Here is a 21,738-nt window from a genome sequence, read left to right on the forward strand (position 1 = left end):
TTCCACCTCAACACTGCTCCCCTCCCCACGTTCCCTCGCAGCGTCGCACGATTGCTCCTCGATCGTTCATATGGGTCTGCATGCAAGTCATGAAGCGATATTGACGTGAGCCTGATGTCGCTCGACACATTGCAGCCACCACTAGAAGGTTAAATTCCCCTCGCGGATCCTTCCATGGTTCTCCCTGGCACAGGAACTTCCGCACCGCACCGCAGCGCATCTGTGCAGCCCAGCATCGTCTCTTAGCAGTTGTATTTGCATTTGCCCTTGACCTTCCAGTCTCTTCCACCATAACCATGTCCGATCTCAAGGCTACCGTCTCCGAGACGAAAGCCGGCTTCCACGTCGAGGGCTACGAGAAGATCGAATACGACTTTACCTTCCTCGATGGCGTCTTCGACCCGAGGAACTCGGAGCTCGCGAAGCTCTACGAGCGCTGGGGCCGCTGCCTCGCGATCATGGATAAGAACATCTACGATCTGTACGGCACCGCGATGCAAGCCTACTTCGACATCTACGGGCTGAAGCTGCAAATCCACCAGACCATGATCGGCGAGAAGGCCAAGTCGCTAGACACCTTCACGAGCATCGTAGACTCCATGACTGACTTCGGGATCATCCGCAAGGAGCCCGTCCTCGTCGTTGGCGGGGGCCTCGTCACCGACGTCGCTGGGTATGTTGTCCCCCCATCTCACCCTCACAGATTCCGAGGACTACTGCCTAATACTATAATAGATTTGCCTGCGCCGCCTACCGCCGCAACACAAACTACATCCGCATCCCCACAACCGTCATCGGCCTCATCGACGCCAGCGTCAGCATCAAAGTCGCCGTCAACTACGGCAACTACAAAAACCGCCTCGGCGCCTACCACGCCCCGATGCACACCCTGCTGGACTTCAACTTCCTGCGCACCCTCCCCGAAGCACAAGTCCGAAACGGCTTCGCCGAGCTCATCAAGATCAGCTCCTGCGCGCACCTGCGCACATTCGACCTCCTCGATGAATTTTGCGAGCGCCTCATCGAGACGAAATTTGGGCGCTTCCCAGACGCAAACCAGCAGAGCGCCGTGCGCCGCGCAGCGGACGAGATTAACCGCAATGGCATCTTCGAGATGTTGAAGCTGGAAACGCCGAATTTGCATGAGATTGGCCTGGATCGTGTTATTGCGTATGGCCATACGTGGTCGCCGTTGCATGAGGTATATCGTTTTTTTTACCTCTCTACCGCTACTTATCTTATGTGGATTGTGACTGACCCTGAATCATTATTAACAGCTCGCGCCCCCAGTCCCGCTCCGCCACGGCCACGCAATCTCAATAGACATGGCCTACAGCGCGACCCTGGCGTTTAACCGCGGTCTGCTAAGCAGCGCCGAGCACCGCCGTCTCCTGAACCTGTTTTCGCGCGCGGGATTGTCAATGGACCATGACCTGTTCGATGAGGAGATGCTGGAGAAGGCGACCGCCGCGATCCTCAAGACGCGGGATGGACTGCTTCGTGCCGTGGTCCCGAGTCCCCTTGGTAGCCATAAGTTCCTTAACGATGTTAGTCGTGAGGAGATGGTTGAGGCGTTGAGGGTCCATAAGACGATTATGAAGGGATACCCGCGTCAGGGGGCGGGGGTTGAGGCGTATGTTGATGCGAGTGATACGGGGTATACGATTAATGGTAGTGAGAAGGTCAGCGGCCAGGAAGATGCTGGGGCTGGGGGGGTGGATGCGGAGATGGTGAAGAATGGGATTGAGGTTGATCTTGAGGTTTCTAGCGGGAGTGGCAGTGAGACTGAGAGGGAGAGGGAGAGGATTGGGAAGGATGTCTTCAGCGAGGGCGTTAAGAATGGCTTGACGGAGATTGCGGTGAATGGGACCGCTTAGGGATAAGCATTGTATTAAGGTGTAATATACTGGAGTTATGTAGGTAGGGTGTTTGGGATTGGGTAGGTACCCAGGTAGGCGTTTGGTGGGATAAAATATAATATATCGAGATATAACTTGCTTCACATATCCATGTTCCTTGTTTCTTGTGCCGTAACTACATCAGAGTCTACTTCTCGATTTAGAACTTCCCACCTTGTCATATACCTAACCTTCAGCTAACACTCGTTACGGGTAGGTCATTCACGATTCAGATCCAGCACCTGCGTCAACACCGAGCTAACACGGAGGAAGGCTTCTACATCTCCCTCCTCCTGAAAGCAACCTCCAACGGCGCGCAAGCTAAGATAAACGCATCGACAGCCCCCCGTTCAAAACTCTGTGCATCATACCCCGGCGCAAACGATATATCATACTCCCACACAATCAGCGCCAACACCCAGCGCATCTCCATCAGCGCGAGCTGCTTCCCAACGCAGGAGTATGCTCCTTCTTTCACGTTAGAGCGCTCTACATTCAGGGTGAGGGTGAGGGTAGGGGTGGACATTGCAGCACATGCAACGGAGAATGAGGGGTAAGGAGTAGGGAGATGGGAATAAACATACCAAAACTAAACGGCACAAATACCGAGGAATCGTTAACGAGTTCCGGCTTTGTCGTCCACCGCTCTGGGATGAATGATTCCGGGGAGTGGAAGAGCCGTTGATCTAAAATTATTATATAGAGTTAGCTTAACTCTCCCGCGCTATGCCGGGCAGGAAGGTGAAATCACTCGCTCACCTCGGAACAAAGTGTGCATCGGGATAGACACCACCGTGTCACCCGGTATATAAACATCTCCAATCTTCATTCCCTCGGGTGGTGTAATTCTCGGTAAGCCCGACGGCACGACGGGGTGCAGACGGAGCGTCTCGTTGATGATGGCGTTGAGGTGCGGGAGTTTTGCCAGGTCGTTATCGTCCGGGTCGATGTCATCGAGGTTGAGCAGCTGTGGCTTACCTTTGTCGTTGCTTGATTTTGAAGCGAGCAAGGCTTCGAGCTCGATTCTTAGGATTTGAATGTGTTGCGGGTGGTTCAGGACCTCAAAGATGGCGTTCGTGAGGGTTACGGAGGTTGTATCACTAGCAGTAGTTAGTGATAAGCACAGCACTATCTGTCTATGGTACGGTTGACTTAATCTATATACTTGACATACCTTCCCGCAATAACAACCAGCTGCGCCTCACTCTCAAGCATAGCCACCCCCCTCGGCGTATCCAGGTTGAATTCCTCCCCGTAGCCCTGTAACAGCCAGTGGAAGACATCTGGCGAGGATGGCGGGTTCTATCCACGAAATACCTGCAGGTTAGCATCTGGGATACATCACGCACGACAAGAAACCACGTGGAAACAACACTCACCTCCCGCCTCCCCTTAACCTGCGTCCGCAACCAGCTAAAAAACCTCACCAGCTCGCCATTCACCAAGGGCGTCTTCACAATCAGCGGCGCCAGCCACGGCACCGCGCCCATGATCACTTGCCCCAGCATGTTACTGTGCAACACGGAGAGGATATAGTGATCGGAATTGTCGTCGTCGTCGAGCATGTTGAAGGATTTGCCAAAGGCAAGATCGCCCATCACGTCGAAGGCGAAGTATGTCATCCACTTGGTTAGATTGAGGTTCAGTGATCTCCCGCCCGGGCCCCCCTGATCGTTACCCTTATCCGTACGATTGCCCTTTTCCAGAACACCGGATTCATCAAATGCCGTGCGCAGTTTTGCCGCGTGCTGTTTCACCCGTGGGCTGTATTGCCGGAGCGCTGTGGCACAGAAAGAGCAGAAGGATCAGTTCAAGCATCCGACACGAACTAAGCTAACCGGAATCAAATGGGGGGACCGCTGCAGGTGGTAACGTACCCTTCGCGTTAAACGCGCGATCCCAGATCTTGCGCAGCCGCGCATGCTCGGCGTGGTCCCGGGTCGACTCAACTGAGATCTTGGGATAGAAGGTATCGTAGAACGGGGCCTTGGTGGGGATAGCGCGCGGCCAGTGGATGGCTTTGATGGCTTCGGGGTGCGCGAGGGAGAGTTCGGAGGGGCCTGAGTGCTGGTTAGAGGGGTCTATTCATTTAACCTGTTGCGCGGTGGTTGAAGATGAAGATATCGCCTACCAATTCGGACGAAGTCGCCGTATTGAGAATGCAGACGGTGGACCTCCTTGAAGACTTGCATTTTGGGAGAGAGAGCTATCTTGTAGAAGGCGCTGAGGCGGGCGGGGAATGGGCCGGGAAAGCGGCGCAGCGGGTGGAACAGGGCGCGGTGGAGGGTGATGCTTGTGAAGAGGCCGGCGAGGTTGGTAATTGTTAGGGTCAGGATATCGGTAAGGCTGATCCAGGTGAGATTGAAGTAAAATGGGATGTTCAGGATGTTCAGGGCGAGAGTGAGTAAAGATGGCAGGGAATATGCTAGCGCGATGAACCAGCTATGGCGGTGCCACTCGCCGCGGGCGTGCTTGAACAGGGCGTGGTGTAAGAGCACACCGAGGAGAAAGGATATAGCCATGGTAGTGGTGGTCGTGGCCTCTGCCATGATGGATGTTGTTGTTGTGTGGTATGGCCTCGTGTGATACTATTGCACGGCTGGACTGAATCGGAATTTCCATGCGCTGAAGGAGCAAGAAGGATTATTATGGCCGTTGAGCGATCGATGTCATGGGGCCGATGAGGGGTATCTCGCATGCGTAGCGCCGGAGAGATGCAGCAATACGGTTCTCTGAAGCCTATCGTTGGTCACGATCCCGGCCCTTAGCAGTTTTCTTTTTATATAACGCCAGCGGAGGGACTGCCGTTGATTAGATATGCTTAAAAATCAAGAATAGGCTTGATAATCAGGGCATTCAGGTCGAAACTGTCTTTGAAAGCTAGAGCAGCCCTGACGTAGACGGGGTGTCGAGATTCTCTTTAGTAGGAGCAGTTGTTCGGCAATATTACTATTTGATACATCCGTTTGGGAAAACTCGCTTTGAAGGGTAGAGTGTGTTATTTTAAGTATATGATTAAAAATATGTAGCCAGCCTCAGCAGACTCTACTTAAATATCACCTCAACTGGCGAAATTTAACAGTTGACCATTTAGTGCCACCGTGTCCAGGAACAGTCTGCCTTCATCCATATAGACAGGTGTGAGCTCCAGGCCTCTGTAGAATACTATCACAACCACCCACATCTACACGGTACTCGAAATTCTATGCCTACCCAGAAGCCCCAGATGTAAATGCTTCGCGCAAAGCGTCATCATACTGCTCCTTATCATTTACTCTCCCTTCTAGAAACTGGAATGTATTGAATGCCCAGTAGGACATGGTGATTTTCCAAAAGTTTGGATCGTGTGCGCCTTGGAGAATCTTGGCTGCATGTGGTCGTGAAATATTCTGAATAGGGCCGTGGGGCTACTCAAAGCAAGAGCATACCAAACGTTCTAGTTTCCCATCCCTGCTGCATGATCGGATGAAGAGAACGGGTAGATTGACAGTCTTTTCTTCTTCGAGAAGAGCATCCATGAACTCTTTGTGAAGGGGTTCGTACTCGTCCATAGTGATCATATCAACTGCCTGATACGTCAGCCAGTACGGAGGTTGAATCATCCCTCGAGATCGATCAGCGTTGTGATGTTCCAATTATCGTCAACAATGATGTTGCTGTGGTTGAGATCAGTGCGTTTCAGGTTGGCAATCGAGTCCTCAGACATTCTTGGGATTCAATGAACGACAGCGTTGGCAACAGAGAAAGGCTGGAACACGCCCATTCTTCTGAATTCCACGCACTACTGATTCAGTTGAGGAGAGTGGGTGGTTAAGAGTGATCAACTCTGGGCTGACGGTTAATTTCTAGCTTTAAGTGCCCCTTCTTGCTGCTACTTCTTCCCTCTGAGCATTACATTGCAGCTCGAACAATGTGCTGTATTTTATCTCGCTATGGCAAGCCAAACACAAACCCTTCCAACTCCTTATACGCCCTTTCAACATCATCATTCACAAGAACCTTATCAAAAGCACCCTGAGAGTCCGCATACTCAAGTTCAACCCTCGCCTGCGCCAGCCTCCTCTGTACCTCCTCCTCGCTCTCCGTCCCACGCCCTCTAAGTCGCTGCTCAAGTGACTCCAGACTCGGCGGCTTAACAAAGACATATCTCGCATCAATGCTAGCATTCGCTTTCATCTGCTTAACACCCTGCATCTCAATGTCTAGCAGCGCCACCAAACCCTTGCTAGCCTGATCGTCAACTGTTATCTTGCTCGTGCCATAGTAGTTGCCGCTGAAAAACGCGTGCTCGACAAACGCGCCTTGCGAACAGAGGGTGGAGAAATCAGCGGGGGAGACAAAGAAGTAGGCTACTCCCTCGACCTCACCCGGTCGCGGTTCGCGCGTTGTGTGGGATACGGTGAAGCCGAATGTGTCGGGGTGTGTGTCGAAGAGTCTTTGGATGAGGGTCCCTTTGCCGACGCCCGAGGGGCCGGAGATGACGATCGGTCGAGGGTCTTGCAGTCGTGCTGGCGATGATGTTAGTTGGGATTTCCGTTGAGGGAATCGGTGGTTGATGGCTTACTGGGGGTTATTTGGATTGGGCGTTTACATGAATTAATGCCACGTCGATTTCTTAAATCCTCGGAGGATGTTGCGCTTGGAAGCTTCGTGGAAGTGTAATAGAAGAAATTGGAAGAAAGACAAAGGTACAAAAGAGCACTGGGTAGTTCATGGATGCAAGGTCTCTAGGTTCCATGCAAACTAAGTAAGCAATGCAGTCTGGCTATTGGCAGGCTCTAATCCTTGGCCTCAGCCATGAGTCAGGCTGTACACTGTAAGGGTGCATCGTCCTAGTTTCACTGCGTCACTGCGTCACTGCGTGACTTTAACCTCTCGGAGTACCGGGTAAAAGTGCAATATCATTCCTAATCATAAATGTTGCTATGAAGCGATAGGTGAACAATTGGAGACGATGGATGTGGCTGGCTGAACAGTACGAACGGTTACCCCGCCCGATCTTCGCTGGCGCTCGAGCCTGGGTATTTATGTCCCTCGATCTGCACACAGAATTCGTCTGTCAAGTTACTTTTCTGTCACATCCGCTCAGGCATCAGCACAATGGGTGACGCTGGAGAGATCTATCCCCTTGGTAGAGACAAAGCTGAGTCGCTGCGGTGAGTTCCTCCAAAATAGCCGTAAACGAGGACTAACCTAGGCAGGCTCAACGAGCAGCACAAGCTTATCCTTGACATTGTCGATGGCCCAATAGCTCCTGAAGTGCTCCTAGACTCTGTCCAGGCAGTAGCGGAGGTTGCCACAGGTACCGGGTGCGTCAGAATCCGCGCTCTTGTTGCGCCAGCCAGCCCGTACGCTAACTCGATATTCTAGCATCTGGCTCTGGGAAGCCCAACAACTGCTTAAAAAGAGCTCGGGCGATGTCCAGCCCTATTTCCATGGCTTCGATATCTCATCAGCCCAGTTCCCTGCCACACCGGAAGGTATTGAGCTCTCGATCCATGACGTCCTTAAGCCGTTCCCACCGGAGCACCACAACCGGTACGACTTGGTGCATCTGCGCCTGCTGCTCACGGCGTTTGGCGAGGCGGAGTTCCAGACGGCCGTCGAGAATCTGCTGCCTATTTTGAGTATGTCGCCTTTGCACCTCGACCTGGCGAGTATGACTGACATCTGAGCAGAGCCCGGTGGCTACCTGCAATGGGTCGAGATCAGCTTCACGGGGCTGTACGACGAGAGTATCGTTCATCACCCCAAAGCCGTTCCGACGATTGAGGCCTGGACGAGATATGTGGACCAGAATAATATCAGCCGGAATGCTCCCAAGGCAGTGCGGAAAGCGTTCGAGACCGCCGGTCTGGTGAATGTTTCTGATCGTTCGTTTATGGTGCGCGGCAGGGAGGAGTTGAATAAGAGGGCGCAGGACTGGCAAACGGGTTTTTTTACTTCGGTGATGCCCTTGGTGCTGCTGAAGACAGGGCAGGTTGGCAGTCAGGAAGAGGCAAAGGAGAAGGCCGCGCAGATTGCTAAGGATCTCGGGACTGCATTCGCAGAGGGCGAGGCGCTTGATATAAGGTTTGGGACTGTTGTCGGCCAGAAGGCGAGGGAATAGCCCGCCATCGCCAGTGCGTCTGGTTTCACCCCCGCTGTTCATTACCAACAGTACATGATAGTCAGAGTAGATAACGCTGCCTAAATGTTTCTTTAAGGGATCTTCGGCGCTTGACTTCATTTGCGAAGCTTGAGACGAGGCTGCCGAGGCCAGCACGACTTGCGCCGCGAAAGGGCTTATAACTGAGTTGTTGATACTTCTGCCCTTGATGTCTTTCGCGATTCCTCCAAGAAACGTAACCTCAGATGTATGTTCCTGAGTATCAGCCAAGGTATTGAGGCAGCACTAGTATACGTCTGATTCCATGCTGTCAGAGGGTGAAGCCCAGCACAGTGACTGGGTATAATTTCGGCAACCGTCACCGGCTGGTCTTGCATAGAGCGAGCATTGCAGATTAGCTACGCTGGAGTATTCCGCCCGTAATAACTTCTCGCCTTTTTGCTAGGTTTCAACGGCAACTACCCAATGATTCATGAATCTACCCGGATTGAACACGCTATGGATATAGAGGATGCGTGTCACTACATGCCCTAGAACTATATATATTTCTGCACGGGTATGAAGCTAGGCTACCTATTGGAGCAATCTTCGGTCAAACCGTAACCGGGCGCAGCTTAATTTAGTCTCACGATCCAACCTGCCAGTAGTTTCCAGCTCATTGGTTGTATACGGCCGTGAGCTCGTATCCAGCATCTTAGCGCTACAAGGCAGAGCCAGGCTACAGCTCCAGAACTAACTATCCAGTGTCAAGACTGGGGCTAATTCAAGAGTTCCGAAGCTCTCGAGGGAGATTCTTAGCACCCTTCACCTCAGCCGCCCTCGTATTCCCAACCCACGGACATCGAGCTACGGTGCCCGCAGGTTCCCATTCAATATAAATTAGGTAGACACCTCCATGTCTCGCCATCATGTCATGCACCATACACATAGTTTTCAACCTCCCGCCCTTCATGGAAACCAGCGAAACCATGCCCCGAAAAGACCTCTTCAGTCGACTCTTTAGCCGATCTGCGCCGGCTAACGAGCACAGCGCAGAACCCACAGACCCTCCGCCTACAACTATAGGACCGGATATCCTGGCTCTTCTGAATGCTGGCACAGACAATCCCCCAGACTCCGACGAGACCGAGGATGAGACCGACGACGACTCCAGCTCAGCCGCACAAGATAGCACCCTACAAGAAGCGAAAGCTTATATAGCAGCGCAAAAAAACGGCCGCCTACGCATCTCCCTCAAAGGCCCCACGCGAAAAAGCACAAAAGTCTCAGCACGCGTCTCTCTCCACGGCGAGGACGAGGACCAGAGTGTCCACGAACCTACATTGAAGAGTGAACATCCTGCCTTCGGTACGTGCCATGTCTTCAAGGTTCACTCACTCGAGGCGACGAGAACCAGATGTCTAATATAGGAGATTGAATAGACCTATACCGCAAAACGAAGAAATTCCTCCGTCCCAATCCAGACGATGGCTCTACCGCCACCGACCATGAAGAATCCCTCTACTTCGACTGCGAATCGGACCCGGCTTACCACCATCCGCGCCCCGGTACACTCACGGTCCACGGCTACGCGCTGGAACGCTGGGACCACGAAGAGCGCTTCGGGTCCGGACAGGGCGAGCTGCAGCGGAAGTTCCTCCTCAACACGGGTCCGCTGGTGGATCCTGAACCGGGACAGTTATTCCGGCGGCTTGATGAGCTCCGCAAGGGTTCAAGGGTCCTCGGTGAGAGGAAGGAGCTTGATGACGCGGATGTAGTTGAGTTTATCGGACAGGCGGCGATGGACTGTATCACTAGTGCTGAGAAGGATGTGTATATGACGCTTGTCACGCTGCTGGCTGTGCTGAATCGGCGAGACGAGTTCTGGCATTTCGGGGAGCGGATGAGCGTTGCGCAGGAGTGGACTGGTGTTGCCACTGAGCGGTCGGAGACGCTGGGATTGTGGAGTTTTCTGTGGCAGATGGTTATCACGGGGGAGATTGCGAGGCGGTTGGATAGTGGGGAGGCGTGGGGGGCGTCGACCGGGTTGACGGCGCATGTACTCGCCAGTTTGATGGTGTATGATCTGTGGATGGGGAATGTGGAGTGGGAGATCAGTGAGGATCTTCCGCTGCCTGCGGCGAGAGTTGTCTCTGCGGGGGAACGGCTCGAGGCAGTGGAGATGAATGCTCTGGCTGTGAAGCAGATGGAGGAAGAGCCGGACGTCGCGGCGGATTTGCTGGAGAAGGCGGTTGCCATTGACCCGATGAATATTTTCTACCGGATTAAGCGATGCCACGCGTTGTCGGTTGCTGCGGATAACGCGATGGATGAGGGGGACCAGGAAACCGCTGAGGAACTTTATGTTGAAGCTGTGGTCGAGGCTAAGTACATTACTCTGCTTGCGCCGTCGCATAATATGGGATGGCTACTCTATGCAAAGGCGCAGTTGGCGCGGGGTGCGACAAAGAAGGCCCTGGCAGCTTACGAGAAGGCTGCGTCTCTTCCTGCGCCTGAGGAGGATACGCAGACATTCAAGGAGAGGATTGTTGAGACGAAGATGGATTTGGTACAGGAGTTTTTAGCCGCAACATCTATTGCAGATCCGGTCAGGCAGCATAAGGCTATAAAGGAGATCAACAACTGGGACTATGATATCGTCGGCAATATGGTGAGGTGGCATTCAAAGGTGCATGAGCGCCAGGAGGAGGGGCTGGTTGCTTTTGCTGAAGCTATCAAGTGGCCGTATGTGGAGGAAGCTCGTGTGCGCATAACAGCGCTTTACGAGCGCCTCCAGGCTGGTAAGGAGCCTAATTTGATGGCAGCCTTGCATGACTGGCTGTATGGGATTGTTCTCCCTGGTAAGTATTTTGCGTACACCATTATGAACTGCCTGGTGCTCTGCAGTCAGACTGTGGCTTCTATCGGCGCCGCGCCACCTGACCTATGTGGTCTGCGTGTAGATGGAGTGACATACTGGCGTACGAATTCAGTGCTCGGGCGGGTTTTGGGAGCAAGTACTGGGATATCGTCATTGAACGGTTGGTTAGGACCGTGTCCGTCAGTCAACAGCTCGAATGGCGATGAGCGTGCAGCATGGCTGATTGTGGAAGCCAAACGCATATCTGCGAACTCGAAGAGTAAGACACCGAACCCAAAAACACTGGCACTGAACGAAGATGAAGATCCTTCGGCGTACAAAGACGACACCACGGATCCTGAGACCTGGGCTATCCCGCAACAACCAGTCCACGAGAGCACCAAGTACATAATCAAATCCATAAATCTGAAAGCTATGGAGGAGAATAAGTATCAAGCCGGGATTTCATTCGATGTCAATAAATCGTCCCAGTTCGAGGTATTGCTTGACACAAACCCGGCCTTTGTGTCTCTTCCACCATGCCACCCTGCCAATGCAGCCGGGCACGCTGTTCACAGCCGAGAACTAGACAGTTATGCTCTAGAGGCATGCTCACCTGAGAGTTTGATGGATGAAAACACCTTCTCTACAGCAGGTGCTGCAGATATTACTGTGATCAATGCCACTGGTGACGGAGCCGAGACTATGGCTCGCGCTGTATGTGCTTTCCGTGGGCTTAATGCCGCTATTCGGGGAACGGATGGGCCGTGTTTTGCGTGTGCGGTGCATGCGACACGAAGTATGAGACTTGATGGTCTGGTTTGGTGTGGATGATAGCGAAGTATCTTATAGCTTTGTTAATACATTCTACGTTCTCTATGTGACGAGACACCTGGTCCACTAGATTCAGTAACTAGCTTGAAATATGCGGCGACCCCATGAGAATTTGCACTTAAACCTGGAGTCTGCTGCGCCGTTCAGGGCACAAAGGTGGGGGTAGTGATCGGCCTGCATGGTAGTGGCAGCTGGCGCGGGCACAAGAATAGCATCAACCTAACACGTAGAAGAAGCTAGGCAGATTCAGTCGCCAGTAGTCAAGCCGATGCTAACCTTGGCCAAACCAGTGTAGGCCAATAGAAGCTGCGCAGCGTGCCTCGCGTGAGCTGGATCCGCGGTCTTTGTGTATACATGTCTTGGCTGCCTTCGATAAGATGCCTTAAAGACAACCGACCTTCCTTTGAGGCTGCGCAGACCCTCTTCTTGGATCATCGCTTCAAACAGCTCCTGCCAGAATGTGGGTGACAGCACGGCACTTTTTCTTTACTCTCTCATGTCTCGCCGCGTTCGGTGTAGGCGACGCAAAGAATCTCTTCCGTTCGCGGGAATCCCACGACGAGAGCCTAGCTTTGATCCCCAACAATGCAAGCGCAGTCGTTGCCGCCGACCTATTCGCAACCGACTTTCTTCTCAAGCGCCAGGGTACCTGTCCCAGTGGCAGTGGACTTTGTCCGAGTGAGTGGTCTTCTTCGCTACGCTGGTAAGAGCCGGGCTTACAGTAAGCTATCCGGAATAGACTCCGGCCGTTGCTGCCGCACCCCCGCCGACGCTTGTTGCAGTGATGGAGCATGCATCCAACGATCCAAGCACACCTGCTGCGTCGGCGGAAAGGTATGCCTTGCCGAACAACAATGCTGCGAAATCGGCTGCGCGCCGCCATCCTCGCAGTGCTGCACGGGGAGTTTCGCAGACCACCACTGCAACCCCGGGTACAAATGCTGCGAGGACATGTCCGCTCCAGTCGAGGCACAGTGCTGTCAGGGTGGGGGGTTCTGTAACGCTGGAGAGACCTGTGTTTTATCAGCTGGTGGTGTGCGCGGGTGCTGTCCGGAGTCCGGCTGTTACGAGGCGTCGCGGACTATCTACTGGTACTGGTATGAGTACTGGTATACGGAGGTGTGCGGTGGGGTTAGGTCTGGGGTTGGGATGTCGACGTCGACGTTGGAGTTGACTTCGTCGGTTCAGTGGGCGTCGAGTAGGGTTACGGTTACAGCGGAAAACTCGGTCGCTGCGAGCTGTTTGTTTCGGGATCTTAGTCGCAGTCGAGCTGCTGTTGCGGTGACAAGTACGAGCCGGCGTGTTATCTCTACTCCAAGCACGACAGTTGGCTCGTCTACCATTAGGAGAATGGGATCTTCGTCAACACCGGCCCGGACGCCGACCTACTCCTTACGTTTGACTGACCAGCCCGATGCGCAGCCAACGACTTCCAGTCCCTTGGCCGGCGGCAACAGCACTTACTTCACTGGAGGTAGCTGTCTGAGTATCTCAGCACATAGATCTCTAGTTTACCACAGCATTGCTGCGTTTTTATCTGTCGCCATACTGGCGCTGTATTCGACGTGACACTAGGTAATTTTATACTGTTCCAATATTGCATTTCATAACCGGATATAAATAACCTACTAAACTCAAATCAACCCACCGTCATTCCCCCATTAACCCTCACAGTCTGTCCATTAACCCACCTCCCCTCCTCGCTCGCCAAGAACACCACAACCCCCGCAACATCCTCTGGCTTCCCAAGCCTTCCAGCAGGCGCCAACCGACTCTGCGCCTGCACCATCTGCTCAGTCTTCCCCTCAAAATACGCCTCCGTCGCAATCGGCCCCGGCGCAACCGTATTCACCGTAACACCCCTCATCCCCAGATCCTTCGCAAGCACCCTCCCCATCTGCTCAACAGCGCCCTTGCTCGCTGCGTAAAGCAGGTAGTTCGGCATTATGGCACTGACGGCTGTCAAGGACGAGCTAAACAGCAATACCCTCCCGCCGTCAGGAATATGCTTCTCAGCCTCCTGGACAGTAAACAGCGGACTGCGAACATTCGCCGAGAAAAGCTTATCAAAGTCCTCCTCCGTAATACTAGCCAAATCACCCTGCTGCCAGAGCAAACCTGCGTTCAGAACGAGAATGTCGATTTTGCCGAACCGCGCGACGGTTTCACTGATTAGCCGCGTTATGTCGTCGCGTTTCGAGACGTCGGCTTGGATTGCGATTGACCGGTCGGACCCGATCTGCGAGACGAGTTCGTCGGCTGCTGTGGATGAAGAGAGGTAGTTGATTACGACATTTGCGCCTTCGGCGGCGAGGGCGAGGGCTGTGGCGCGCCCGATGCCGCGGGATGCGCCGGTGACGAGGGCGACTTTTCCGGTGAGGCGGGCGGTCATGTTCGAGTTATTCAGTGTTGGGTATAGATTTGTTTTGGAAAGAAGGGATGGAGTTTGTGTAGTGAGATGGAGAGCAGGTAAGTTCTGGCAGGGCGAAATGAAGTATATAAGCTCGTGGGTGGCGACGGAGATAACCTCGATGAGCGAGAACCTAATCTACGGCGATCCTTCGGTGCTGACGGGGTGGGTGATCTACATTCGGAGTTATTTCTTCGTAGGGGCAGCAGCTCGGCGTGCAAGTGGTTATGATCTCACAGAAGCTAAGCATTGCGTGGCTATAAGAAGCCACTTATATGGATCTTACCCACCCCACTCAGCTCAGCTTGACTCAGCCTGGGGGCCGGAGTTATTCAGCGCCGCAAAAGCTGCTGGATTCGGTGTAGCACGGATATTAAGTTGAATGGTGATCTTTCATGGTTCCAACAGTCTGTCTTCGAGCCTCGTATAGTAGAGTTACGAACATGAGGTCACCGATCAACACGGACAGCAAAGCACCCAGCCCCCGCGTAATGAATATGAATATACTCCACCTTATCATTCGTGAATATCTCCACTACTTTCCCTTTCAACTCCCTCCCCTGCACAACACCCATATCAACCATCATGTGCTCTGGATCATATGCCCTTACAGATAACAGTCTTCTGGCTTGCTGCTCGGGCACCGATCCGTCGCATTCGTAACGAGTACATTCACGATGAACGAAGATCGGACCGGGGCCCGTGTATGGCGAGGAGCCGAGGAAGGGATTGTACGAGATGAGAAGAATCTCTTCGCCCGTTTTGCCGTCGTGAAGGCAGCGGCGGCAGGGGTAGCTTGATTCTTGGTCAACGGTTTTGCGGATGGTGGATGGGTGGGAATCGGCGTTAGAGACGGCCAGGGGGGCTGGGAGAGGGGTGAATTTCATCTTGTTGCCCTTGCTGTTGTTCTGGTGGGAGGTGCTCGGCTTGAGATTCAGATGTTGGTTATGGTAGCGGTCTCGGCGTCGGAATACTGACTGCAGTTCTTTTTCGGGGAATAGGTGATGGTGGTAAAGACTCAAGGTTCTGATCGAGTGGTTTGAGATTTTATTCTGGCGCTGGGCTTGTCTTGATATCAAAGTGGCCAATGGGGTGTTCATATTGTCCGATAGGTAGTTAGGCGAACACGAGATATTTTATGTATTGCTCCGGAAGTGGCCAATCCAAAGGAGAATACGTACGCACGTTCGACGAGTGATGAAAAGGATACGGAAAGTATAGAGCAACTTCGTGACCTTCTACGGAACTACGGTTCTACTGAGACAGTTGAGCTCGCCGACATGCTTCTTTATCAACAGACATGATCTTGGTAAGGGACCGGACCAGAGACTGCGAATCATGTAGAAGCAGCAGGTAATTGCAGATGTTGATAAGGCAGACGCGCTTAATAGCCATTACTTGATTATACCGGCTTCAGGCCGACAACAGAGCCAAATCTGGTGTCTATGACTTCTCCATCCGCAAAGTAGCTCTTTAGGTTGTTGATGATCGTCGCAGTCTTTTCACTTGCCTCGTCCTTGTCTTTGGCTTCGCCGATCCGGACCAAGACGAGAGGCATAATCGAAGAGAAAAACTGCAGCTGCCACGTCTGAGCTCTTTCCTTCAGTTCAGGCCGCCCTCGGATGAGAAACGAGGTGTTGACAACATTCAACATGCCGAGGTTTTTGTAAGCTTTGGACAGTGCATCCGGTGCGCATCGGCTCATCTGGTTCATGTCAACGAAGTCCATCCAGTGCTTTGCGCTTGAAGCGACTCTGGCGTCGCCCCCTGTTTGTGCCTCGACGGCGGAAAAGTCGATCTCGACCCATTGTAGGTAGCCGCCGGGTTCAACTTAAGTTAGCTGATGATACGTTGGGGCAGTAAACAGGGCAGCTGCGCACTCAAAATCGTAAGGACATTCTCCACAGCCTCTTGGAATTTTGATTCCGGAAAGGCCGTCACCATAAGTCGGACGTGGACGAGGTCGAAGCGGTTAAGGAATTCAGCTGGAAATGGTTTGAAGACATCCTGGATGGACAGGTTGATACTCTGAGGAGTAGATGGAAACTGGGCGTCGGAAATGTCGAAGCCATGGAAATACCGCTCAGAGGGGGCGACTCTCTCGTCAAGGGTGTGCTTCGCGTCCCACAGCCATACTCTATCGAAATTATATTGGAGGTGCATCGCAGGTTTAAGAGCCGCACTTACCCAGTTCCAGTCGCGACGTCAGCGACTGCAGAAATGTTTCCCAGCGGCACATTACGGTCTATGACGCCATCAACGACATCCAGGAGGAATCTGTGCTGTTCATTAAGGCTGCTGCCGTTAGCGCTTACTCTGCAAAAGAGGGGACGATATGTAGTTACCGCCGCGACTCGCCCTTGTCCCGGCCAAGCGGATACATTTCCTGTGTTTCGCTCATGGTTCGATCAAGGCTTGCCGACCGAACATGACGCTCTGGGGGGCTCAGCGGTATTTAAACTCTTACGGTGGGACTAGGCTGGTCAGGCGCGCCGCTCTACTCAGCCAGGAGCAATGCTACAGCGATCTTCCATGCAGCGGTGCCTCTCAGCCTCGGCTGTGGACGCTCACGAAACAGCCAATTACACGCCGAGATATCTGAGCCCAGTTGGACCCCCCCGCCAGAGCGTTCGATGTGAGTGGTCACAATATTTGTGTATTCGTGCCCAGTGCAAATCAGATATGGAGACCTCTGAGCGCTTACAGAGTGAGCGGGACCCTCTTTCTGCTGCCAACTGTCCGAAGTTCATCTACGGACTGAGATAACCAGAACCGAGAATGAAAGACTCTACACCAGTGCCTATCTACAGCACAAACACCACTAACATTAAATCTACTTATACTAGCTATACAACAAATGCAAAAAGAGGTCATTTCTGGTAGTATCTACCATAAAAGGCAGCAGTGTATGAAGAGCAAAAACTCCATTATTGTTAGTGACATCCCCCATAGGACCATTACTAACTGATCTGGACGGCCTAGGGCAAAGCTAGCCACACAGAATGTACCAAATTAATTTCTACAAAACGGAACTCGAGTATTGAATATTATCAGCTGCACCTATAGTCAGCGGACGGCCGCGATGTAGGTAAGCATCCATGGAACTACGTGGTAAGGCAGGCATATAAGCTTCGTGGCCTGATAGCTTGTAAAAGCTTACCACAGATCCACTCCAACAGCTCCTTAATCTCAACCAACCGAAGTACTGCGAAGCTATAGCACACCGGTCTCACAATCTAGACGCATTTCCATACACCGAATCGAACCCACAAAAGGTCAATGCCCGTGTGCAGCTTTGCAGTCTAGTGACCTAGGCTTTCGTTTGGTCAACGGTCGACCGCTACTTGTGGCTATTTCCTTGTCATGCAGGTGGCATGAGATCCATGTGATCTTCTTAAAAGTTTCTGTCCACCGTTTCAGCCATTCATGAGCTACAGCTTCTGGACAGTTTACGTCAGGAATTCCAAGCTGGAAAGTCATTGATGTCACCCCTGGGCTTTATTTATCATCCCGTTCAACAAGTCGTGAACAGCGAAAGGTCAAGTGTACATTGTTCTTAATCTCCCTAGAATTAGCTGAATCATACCAATCACTTTAAGATACTATTAATCCGCCCGAAGCCCGAATCCTGAAACATGTCGAAGGGGCACAAATGTATTCGTTGCAAGACGGGGCAGCATACGTCGAACTTGTCTGCGGTCGTTGAAGATGGTGAACTTACCTCTACGCAGGTAAAGAACCCGCCTGGTCCTGAAGAAGGCTACGGTACTGTCAGTTCTGTTAAGTATTCAAAGATACTCCCACCCGCTTCCGAGCAAGGCAAGGCCCGGGAGCCTTCCCCTGAAGAAATCCAAAATGCCATTGAAACCGCAATAAGGCAAGGGTCTCACGGCCCAGCGAATTCTTGCCGTATCGATAAATTCGACCAACCCACCGCTAGGTGAGGTTGCCCTCACTTGCAGATAAACGTAAAGGCTGATTGCTTTGCAAGCTCATATGGCGGCAAGCCAGTGAAGATTTACATTGGACGCTCAGCGCCGTACTTTGTCCCGGAGAACATCGCCAGCCAAATCGGTTCTCTCCAGCAGCATCTAGACAGAGGCGACCTTCAGTCTCCGGACATGTGGGATGATCACATTTTCACCGCCAGGTTCCCCAAGCTCGACGACGACATTGCCCATACTTTCATACATTACCTGTACACAGGTGACTACCAGACTCTGAAACCGAGTTCCACCTCTGATATGCCGTGGCACGCAATCGAATACAAGAGGAGCGTACTTGCGTACCACGCTGGCCTGCATTGCGGTCTGCCCGGACTAGCCGAGCACGGGAAGATGCACATGCAAGTGTTCGACAAGGCGATTCCCATTTTCGAGATCATATCTCTTGGGCGGAAACACCTGCCTAGAGTGAACACGGACACGTGGTCGTTCCAATATCTTACCAGGAGGATCCTGGCTAGCTTCGAGGCTGATGAGACTCTCTTTAAACAAGACAAGTTCTTCGACGGGTTTGGGAAGGCCCCTGTTTTCGATATGTTTCTTGGAAAGGTCATGGCGGTAGCCTATACCCGCAAGATATGGACTATGCGAGCGGCCTACGACGCTAATCGACCAGAGAACAGAGCGAGGTCAAGAATAGCACTGAGTGGTGTCCATTTTGGAAAGAAGTCTGATCTTGCAAGGATAGAGGCAGAAAAGTGCAGTGCGAAGCCCTGGCCTCACTTACAGCTGCAAAAGGGGGCGTCGCCAGCGTTTGGATTTCGCGCGGATGACTTGTTGAAGCGCGATGGGGATAGCGATGAGAATAAATCATTCAGCCCAGGTGTGTGGACTCCATTCTCGAGTCCCAATTCAGCGGCTGCAAAGTCAGGTTCTGAGTTTGAAACTGTCTGATCTGGGCCTCGACGACCCTGCACGTTGGTTATACAGGCTATGAGGTGATTGATCCAGTTTCTTAATTGCAAAAATGTTTAATAGGTCTTGACTCTCTACCTACAAATCAGAATGGTCTGTTTTTTTTTTTTCGCCCCCTCTCGTCACTGACACGACTTGAAGTTCCTACAGCACCGCCCATATTAGTATGATGCTGTACGGCAGCTATATTTGCCCTCTTCCAGCATCCTTATCTAAATAAACTCCAACTCCAAGCTTATTGGTAATACGGCAAGTATTCTGGTACATATTTAGTCTGTACAGCTCAATTTATACTATTAGTAATAAAGGGTAGGGTATATTGACTGTTGCTGATATGGCTCGTGGAGAGTACTGCCCAAAAGCAGCCACATACCCCGCATAAATAACTGTTGATCATTCTATCACGATCTGTTTATTGTTTTTATGTTATCTAGCCAAAGTGCTGTCAGATGAGCCTCGACGTTCACAGGATGACTCTCCTTTACAACAGTATGGCTGTATTGGCGAGCCATTGCACAGGCTGTAACTAAGGAAGTCGTAGATGTTATATATAGCATGTTCTTCGCCGGCAGGGTTAGGTTTTTTATTTCTAGATTTAGCCTGATATAGTACTGTTTTTTAGTTAATAAATAGTACTAGGATATAAGGTAAGTATTTAAGTATATATACAGAGTACTTGGGGAGTAATCCTAGATAAGTCTAGAAATAACTAGGATAAAATTATATAATCTCTAAGTATTTCTAGATTTCTCCTTAAGTATTCTCTAACTAAATATAATATAATTTAGCAGCCCTTTAGTGCCTTATATACTACCTAAATAAAAAATATAATACCAAGCTAATTTTTTACTTTTTAAGGCTTTTAATATTATTCTTTAATTCTAGTTTAACCTTTAAAATAAGCAGACTTGATTATATTATTAATTTTTAACTTTTACTTTATATAGTATCTAATAGTATATTATTACTTATAAATATAAGGTTACCACCCTAATTTTTAAATATAAGATATTCTTAGTAGCCTAAAAATAATTTCTATTAGAATATCTATAATAAATAAAATATAGGTAATCTTATTTTACTAGATTAACTAATTTTAAAGAGATAAATAATATATATACTTAAGACTAGGAGCTAAATCTTTTACTAACTATTAATAATATCTATAGGTATAGGCTAGTATATATTATATTAATCTTCTACTTAAGCTACTTATAGCTGACTTTATTTATATACTATATTACATATTTTATATATATAGCCTCTTATCTAGAGTATTCTCTACTATATATTTTATATTTTATTAATAGTCTGGTTAGTAACCCTAAAGATCTAAATATTTTTATAAGAATAGAGAAAGAAGATTGCCTAATAAAATTAAGATAGAAATAGTATTGTAAAGCTAGATTCATAGTTATAATCTAAAGTTTTGATTTGCCCAAGTGTTAAGAACCTAGCAAGGCGGGGTTACAAGGCAGAAATAGGGATAACTGTTCTAGCTAGAATAGCTAGGAGGAAAAAGATAGCAGGTTAGTTAGGACTATAATTATAAAAGAATAATAATCTAGAAAGGATAAAAGTTTTAAAAAAATAAGAATTTAAAGAAAATTATTATTAGGAAAAGAATTATTATTAAAAAAGGATAGTAATTATAAAATAATAGCTATTACCCTTAAATAATAAGTTAGTATAATTTAGTAATAACTTACTAAATAAATAAAAAAAAGCTAAAATAAGCTATAAATTATATAAAACTACTACAGGGACTACTATATGGATATAATAATTGAAAGAATAATTACTAAAAACTACTATAAAAACTATTAAAGTGATTAATAATTAAGTAAATAGTTAAAATAAAAAATATTTAAGAATACTTATTATTATATCTAGTCTTACTTATTCTTTATAATTAATATAAATTATTATCTTACAGTTATTCTTAAAATAATAATATACTTATATAAATTACTTTATAAATATTTTATATATAAAAAACTTAGTTTTACTTACTTTAATTAAGCTTAATCTTAACTATAACTAGTTTTTATACTAGTTAAATAAGAAGCTATTTAAAAAAAAGATTAAATAAGTTAAGTTAAGTATTATAAGCTTATAAAAGGTTACTAGGATTCAAAGAGAGCTAGAGATTAATTTTTTTATAATATATTAATTACTAGTTAATATAAGTATCTTATCCTAATTTAAAATAATTATTATTATAGCTCTAGGAGATTACTAGTAGACTAATTAATCTTTTACTAATATAAAATAGCTCTAAGCTATTATTAATATTATATAAGGATAACTTAATAACTAGGCTAAAGTTATTAATTACCTAATTAATGATTTTAGTTAATATAGTACTACTCTTACTAATAATACTTAAAAAATAATTAACTAGCTCTAGGAATAAGTTCTTAAACTTAATAATAGGCTTATTATAAAAATTATAAAGCTTAAAACCCTTAACTTTTTTAATAATATTTAATTTAAACTTAAGTACTAGTAAACCTAGATAAATATCTATCTTAATATTAATAAAAGTAAATTTATAAAATAAAGAAATAAAATTCTTTTTACTTTTATTTATTTTACTAGAATAGTTTATAAATAATTTAAACCTTTTATAAAAAAAAATACTAAACTATTACTATAAATAATAAAGCTAATAATATTAAGGAAATCTTTATAAACTATAATATCTTTAAAAAATACTTAAAAAATAT

General features: G+C 49.0%; 10 protein-coding genes across 10 annotated transcripts; 5 read left to right on the plus strand and 5 right to left on the minus strand.

Annotated features, from left to right (window-relative positions):
- Positions 1-296: 296 nt before the first annotated feature.
- Positions 297-1,877, plus strand: BJY04DRAFT_225241 (sedoheptulose 7-phosphate cyclase; the record flags this gene model as incomplete). The annotated part of the gene is made up of 3 exons (XM_073718177.1): positions 297-673; positions 736-1,201; positions 1,278-1,877. 3 exons carry the CDS (start codon positions 297-299, stop codon positions 1,875-1,877), a joined length of 1,443 nt encoding a protein of 480 aa, XP_073564043.1.
- Positions 1,878-2,175: 298 nt separating this feature from the next.
- BJY04DRAFT_225242 (cytochrome P450) lies at positions 2,176-4,447 on the minus strand (the record flags this gene model as incomplete). Its single annotated transcript, XM_073718178.1, has 7 exons — positions 2,176-2,387; positions 2,483-2,584; positions 2,658-2,998; positions 3,073-3,200; positions 3,278-3,678; positions 3,776-3,958; positions 4,030-4,447. 7 exons carry the CDS (start codon positions 4,445-4,447, stop codon positions 2,176-2,178), a joined length of 1,785 nt encoding a protein of 594 aa, XP_073564044.1.
- Positions 4,448-5,828: 1,381 nt separating this feature from the next.
- BJY04DRAFT_225243 (guanylate kinase) lies at positions 5,829-6,612 on the minus strand (the record flags this gene model as incomplete). Its single annotated transcript, XM_073718179.1, has 2 exons — positions 5,829-6,406; positions 6,591-6,612. The coding sequence occupies 2 exons, from the start codon at positions 6,610-6,612 to the stop codon at positions 5,829-5,831; spliced, it is 600 nt and encodes a 199-aa protein (XP_073564045.1).
- A 335-nt stretch (positions 6,613-6,947) lies between these two features.
- Positions 6,948-8,173, plus strand: BJY04DRAFT_204211 (class I SAM-dependent methyltransferase). The gene is made up of 4 exons (XM_073713459.1): positions 6,948-7,054; positions 7,100-7,207; positions 7,269-7,525; positions 7,577-8,173. Exons 1-4 carry the CDS (start codon positions 6,999-7,001, stop codon positions 8,005-8,007), a joined length of 852 nt encoding a protein of 283 aa, XP_073564046.1. The 5' UTR covers positions 6,948-6,998; the 3' UTR covers positions 8,008-8,173.
- An 802-nt stretch (positions 8,174-8,975) lies between these two features.
- On the plus strand, positions 8,976-11,680 carry BJY04DRAFT_226454 (tetratricopeptide repeat protein; the record flags this gene model as incomplete). Its single annotated transcript, XM_073718417.1, has 2 exons — positions 8,976-9,354; positions 9,429-11,680. The coding sequence occupies 2 exons, from the start codon at positions 8,976-8,978 to the stop codon at positions 11,678-11,680; spliced, it is 2,631 nt and encodes an 876-aa protein (XP_073564047.1).
- Positions 11,681-12,138: 458 nt separating this feature from the next.
- Positions 12,139-13,249, plus strand: BJY04DRAFT_225246 (uncharacterized protein; the record flags this gene model as incomplete). The annotated part of the gene is made up of 2 exons (XM_073718180.1): positions 12,139-12,358; positions 12,420-13,249. The coding sequence occupies 2 exons, from the start codon at positions 12,139-12,141 to the stop codon at positions 13,247-13,249; spliced, it is 1,050 nt and encodes a 349-aa protein (XP_073564048.1).
- Positions 13,185-14,160, minus strand: BJY04DRAFT_204213 (uncharacterized protein). The gene has a single exon (XM_073713460.1). It carries the CDS (start codon positions 14,070-14,072, stop codon positions 13,320-13,322), a length of 753 nt encoding a protein of 250 aa, XP_073564049.1. The 5' UTR covers positions 14,073-14,160; the 3' UTR covers positions 13,185-13,319.
- A 379-nt stretch (positions 14,161-14,539) lies between these two features.
- On the minus strand, positions 14,540-15,190 carry BJY04DRAFT_225248 (DUF1203 domain-containing protein; the record flags this gene model as incomplete). Its single annotated transcript, XM_073718181.1, has 1 exon — positions 14,540-15,190. The coding sequence occupies one exon, from the start codon at positions 15,188-15,190 to the stop codon at positions 14,540-14,542; it is 651 nt and encodes a 216-aa protein (XP_073564050.1).
- A 241-nt stretch (positions 15,191-15,431) lies between these two features.
- BJY04DRAFT_204216 (class I SAM-dependent methyltransferase) lies at positions 15,432-16,551 on the minus strand. Its single transcript, XM_073713461.1, has 2 exons — positions 15,971-16,551; positions 15,432-15,917 (listed from the first exon to the last, which is right to left on the minus strand). Exons 1-2 carry the CDS (start codon positions 16,251-16,253, stop codon positions 15,493-15,495), a joined length of 708 nt encoding a protein of 235 aa, XP_073564051.1. The 5' UTR covers positions 16,254-16,551; the 3' UTR covers positions 15,432-15,492.
- A 1,174-nt stretch (positions 16,552-17,725) lies between these two features.
- BJY04DRAFT_225250 (uncharacterized protein) lies at positions 17,726-18,988 on the plus strand (the record flags this gene model as incomplete). Its single annotated transcript, XM_073718182.1, has 2 exons — positions 17,726-18,030; positions 18,082-18,988. 2 exons carry the CDS (start codon positions 17,726-17,728, stop codon positions 18,986-18,988), a joined length of 1,212 nt encoding a protein of 403 aa, XP_073564052.1.
- Between the last annotated feature and the right edge of the window lie 2,750 nt (positions 18,989-21,738).

The sequence above is a fragment of the Aspergillus karnatakaensis genome (genome assembly GCF_047715665.1).
Source record: "Aspergillus karnatakaensis strain CBS 102800 unplaced genomic scaffold BJY04scaffold_133, whole genome shotgun sequence".
Taxonomy (NCBI): Eukaryota; Fungi; Ascomycota; class Eurotiomycetes; order Eurotiales; family Aspergillaceae; genus Aspergillus; species Aspergillus karnatakaensis.

What these genes read in the sequence shown, in the direction of transcription:
- BJY04DRAFT_204211 (XM_073713459.1), top strand. Translation starts at nt 6,999, where the DNA reads ATGGGTGACGCTGGAGAGATCTATCCCCTTGGTAGAGACAAAGCTGAG. An exon ending in GACAAAGCTGAGTCGCTGCG is followed by an intron (nt 7,055 to 7,099) that starts GTGAGTTCCTCC and finishes TAACCTAGGCAG; the next exon opens with GCTCAACGAGCAGCACAAGC. An exon ending in GAATCTGCTGCCTATTTTGA is followed by an intron (nt 7,526 to 7,576) that starts GTATGTCGCCTT and finishes ACATCTGAGCAG; the next exon opens with AGCCCGGTGGCTACCTGCAA.
- BJY04DRAFT_204213 (XM_073713460.1), bottom strand. Translation starts at nt 14,072, where the DNA reads ATGACCGCCCGCCTCACCGGAAAAGTCGCCCTCGTCACCGGCGCATCC.
- BJY04DRAFT_204216 (XM_073713461.1), bottom strand. Translation starts at nt 16,253, where the DNA reads ATGCACCTCCAATATAATTTCGATAGAGTATGGCTGTGGGACGCGAAG. An exon ending in GAATGTCCTTACGATTTTGA is followed by an intron (nt 15,918 to 15,970) that starts GTGCGCAGCTGC and finishes TAACTTAAGTTG; the next exon opens with AACCCGGCGGCTACCTACAA.